This window comes from Helianthus annuus, chromosome 3, assembly GCF_002127325.2.
Source record: "Helianthus annuus cultivar XRQ/B chromosome 3, HanXRQr2.0-SUNRISE, whole genome shotgun sequence".
Taxonomy (NCBI): Eukaryota; Viridiplantae; Streptophyta; class Magnoliopsida; order Asterales; family Asteraceae; genus Helianthus; species Helianthus annuus.
This window is the reverse complement of record NC_035435.2, coordinates 118,606,277-118,609,786: the sequence shown is the minus strand read 5'-3', so window position 1 is coordinate 118,609,786 and position 3,510 is coordinate 118,606,277. Positions and strand designations below refer to the sequence as shown.

The window sequence follows — 3,510 nt, the reverse complement described above, 5'->3', positions numbered from 1 at the left end:
TTAGTCCTTTATTAAATATAATACGCCACGTGTAAACTTAAGACACGTGTCAATACATTATTGGACACAAAATTTTGAGGTGTTATAGAGGATAAGCTATTGTTTTCACGATAAGTCTCCCTACCCATTTCTTCATGGAATTTCCTACTAACGCATTCCCACAAGGTGGTTCGATGTTGCGAATTTCCTATTTTAATAAAAAAATATTAATATATTACAAACTCATATAAAAAATAATCATTCCATTAATATAAACTAAGGTTAAGAATACCTAAAGTTGAATGTTGAGATTGTTCACACCAAGCCCTCGTCAATGCAACTTCTTCAGCATAGACCCATTTTTGTTGTTTTCGTTTGGCGGTTTCAACTACTTTATCCTCCTCGGTTTTTTTCTTATGACTTCTTTTTTTGATGGGTTTCGATGCGGAAGGACCCTCTTTGGGTGGTTGAGTTTCGGGAACGGACTCGTTTAGTGAAAGGTCGATGGAGGTTGGTGAAAGGTCGATGGGCGATTGTGAAAACGGGGTAGGTATTGAATCTTCGATTTGTGGGAAGTTAGTATATATACGATTCCCGATATACCATGCATAACCTGCTAAATCGGGCGTAGGAGAGTGTATGAAAAACGCACGAGCTATTGGACGAGTGGGTGGTGGGCTAGGATTATTTTCATGGAATGCATACGGGTTGGTCGGGTCATAACCACGGTTATAAGGATGTATTTTTTCGTATTGTAGAAAGAGAATTTGAAGATATATAGAAGATGTGGTTGATGAATGTGGTAAAAAATGGAAGAAAAATATGAGTTTTATAGTGAAAAAATGGAAGTTTTTTTTTTTATTATAGCCGTTGGCCAACGGCTAGCCCAACGGCTCTTTTCTTTGGGCCATTCACAAACCGCCATGTCACCTATTTGCCCCGCCCCACGCCCGGCTTGAAACCCAAGCCCCAAGGGGCCACGCCAAAACTCCCGCCCTCCCGGGGTGGTGACTTGGGCGTTTTGCCCCAACCCACGCCCAAACTCCCGCCCCATACCCCACGGCCTAAGCTCAACCTTTTTATCCCATTTTTTACCCACTACCACCCCATCTCTCTCTCAACTTTCATACTTTTTATAACATGATCATTGAAGACGAAGGTAGAGCGATATGTGAATACGACGAAAACGCGTCTAACGGGAATGTTGTTCCAGTTAGTTTGGAACAACAAGATTTAAACATGTTCTCTCTACGTAACGAGTACACACATCATAACCTACAAGCGGACTTAGTGGAGTACATTTGGAACAACGTACAAAACAAACCGGACGACCACATGCCAGATGAAGACTAGTAGTTTTTTTTTTTTAATTTTTTTTAAGTTATTAGGATTTTTTTTAAGTTTATGTTTTTTTTAAGTTATTAGGATTTTTTTAAGTTTATGTTTTTTTTAGTTTATGTAATGTTTTTTAATATTAATGAAATTATTTTCCTATTTTATTTGTTAAATGTTAAAAAAGGTGGATGATTTAAAAATAAAAAAAATAAAAAAAACTAAACTAGTGGGGTAGGATCATCCTCCAATTTCCTTCCATTGATTTAGTGTTTTGAACCATCTTCATAAGAACTATGATGTGGCGCCTAAGTATCGGATCATCCTCCAAAAATGAGCAACATACCATATATCCTAAGATAAAAGCAAGAATGTTCAATTAATCGCATATAAGAACTCAATTGCCAAAGATAAAAACAACGTATTCTATTCTCGGAAGATGCGTCCAATTGATTTAGTGTAAAATAGCCAGGGATGTGAATTTTAAATGGAGGTTTGGGATATATCAACAAAATCTTTAGGAGATAGTTATGAAAATTTTTAAGGGTGTAAACAAGTCGGACTATTCGTGAGCTACATAAGCTCGGTTTGAAAAAAAAAAAAAAAAAAAGCTCAAAAATTAGCCTAACTTATATGAGTTCGAGCCTAAAAAAGCTTGTTTAGTAAACGAGCCCTAGTCTGAGCTTTGCTTATGGAGCTTGAGGTGACCTACGATCATAAACAAGCCCACTATTAATTTAATATAGAGTAAATTACAAGTTTTGTTCTTTATATTTACATCAAATTGTAGGCGGTGTCCTTTAGCGCAAAAGTTGTCAAGGTTTGTAATTAATGTTTCAAAATCTTGCACGTTATGTCCTTTAGGCAAACCGAGTTAATTTTTTGGTTAAATCTGGTCATGTGCCTTGCACATGAGTGTATTTTTGTTATTTCACCTCCTTAGGGACTATTTTTTTAAACAACTTATATTAAGAGACTATTATGTAAATAATAAAAAAAAAAAAAAAGAAAGTCATGTATTCTGAATCTCTCTTTCTAAACTTCCTTTCTCTCTATTTTCTCCCTCTCTTCTGCGATCGTGGATGGAGGAGACAGCCTCACCGGGTTGTTAAAACCCCTAGGTGCTGTTTTAGAAGAAGAGAACGATGAGACTGATTTATGTTTTTGAACTCCATTATCCAATTTTAATTAATTTCACTGGCTTTGTTTGACTCGTTGACTTTCTTTTAAATCCACTAGCTTTGTTTGACTCCATTATACCTTTCTATTGTATAGTTTCATATATAAACCCTTTCACTCTTTCTTCCACTCTCATCTTCATTTCTCAATATTTTTCATATTCTGAACTCACTTCCATTAGCTACCAATGGCTACTTTTGATGAAGCATCAGCTCTCAATTTCATTAGACAACACCTTCTTAGTGACTACGAAACATCAAATTACGAATCTGATCTATCAGTTTCTGATTACCTTACCTCTGAGGAACAACCTATAACTCATTTCTCAATAAACTTCACACTACCGGAATCCGTTAACAATAGAACCAAAAAATCTTCTTCGAAGATCAATTCGGAGAAATCAGAGTCCGCTGAGGAGTTGAAGGTACACTACAGAGGCATAACACAAAGGCCATACGGAAAGTACGCAGCAGAGATCCGAGATCCGAAGCGTAAGGGTGCGAGAGTGTGGTTGGGGACGTTTGATACATGTGTTGAAGCTGCTAAGGCGTATGATAGAGCGGCATTTAAGATGCGTGGTTCTAAAGCCATTCTCAATTTTCCTCTACAGGTTGAGAGTTTAAAGGAGGAGATAACCGGAGGAAATAAAGCTTTAATCATAACTTCGAGCGATGGGTGCAGGAAAAGAATGAGAGATGAGAATGAGATGGAGGCGGTTATGAAGATGGATACATTGTTAGAGACGGTTTGGAAATGGTGATGTCAGCTGTTCTTGATTTGGGGATGGTGGAGGGTAGCGGTGATTGTGGTTGCAGGTGATAGAGAGAGAGGGGTAGAGAGAGTTTTTATAATAATAATATTAACAATAATAATAATAACGGTTTTTTATTTTTTTAAATAATGTTAAATAAATGGGCAAAAAGACTAAAATATTCTTGGGTAAATTACTTTTTGAGTCCCTGTGTTTTATAGGTTTTAACTAGTTGAGTCCAAAAGCAAAAAGTTTAACGACCTGAGTCC

At 36.7% G+C, this 3,510-nt stretch overlaps 1 protein-coding gene across 1 annotated transcript; it reads left to right on the top strand.

Annotated features, from left to right (window-relative positions):
* The first annotated feature begins 2,677 nt into the window (after positions 1-2,677).
* Positions 2,678-3,250, top strand: LOC118490478 (ethylene-responsive transcription factor ERF095-like). Its single transcript, XM_035988139.1, has one exon. The coding sequence runs from the start codon at positions 2,678-2,680 to the stop codon at positions 3,248-3,250; it is 573 nt and encodes a 190-aa protein (XP_035844032.1).
* The last annotated feature ends 260 nt before the right edge of the window (positions 3,251-3,510 follow it).

Bases quoted from the DNA above. Each gene is read 5' to 3' on its own strand.
- LOC118490478 (XM_035988139.1), top strand. From the start codon at position 2,678: ATGGCTACTTTTGATGAAGCATCAGCTCTCAATTTCATTAGACAACAC.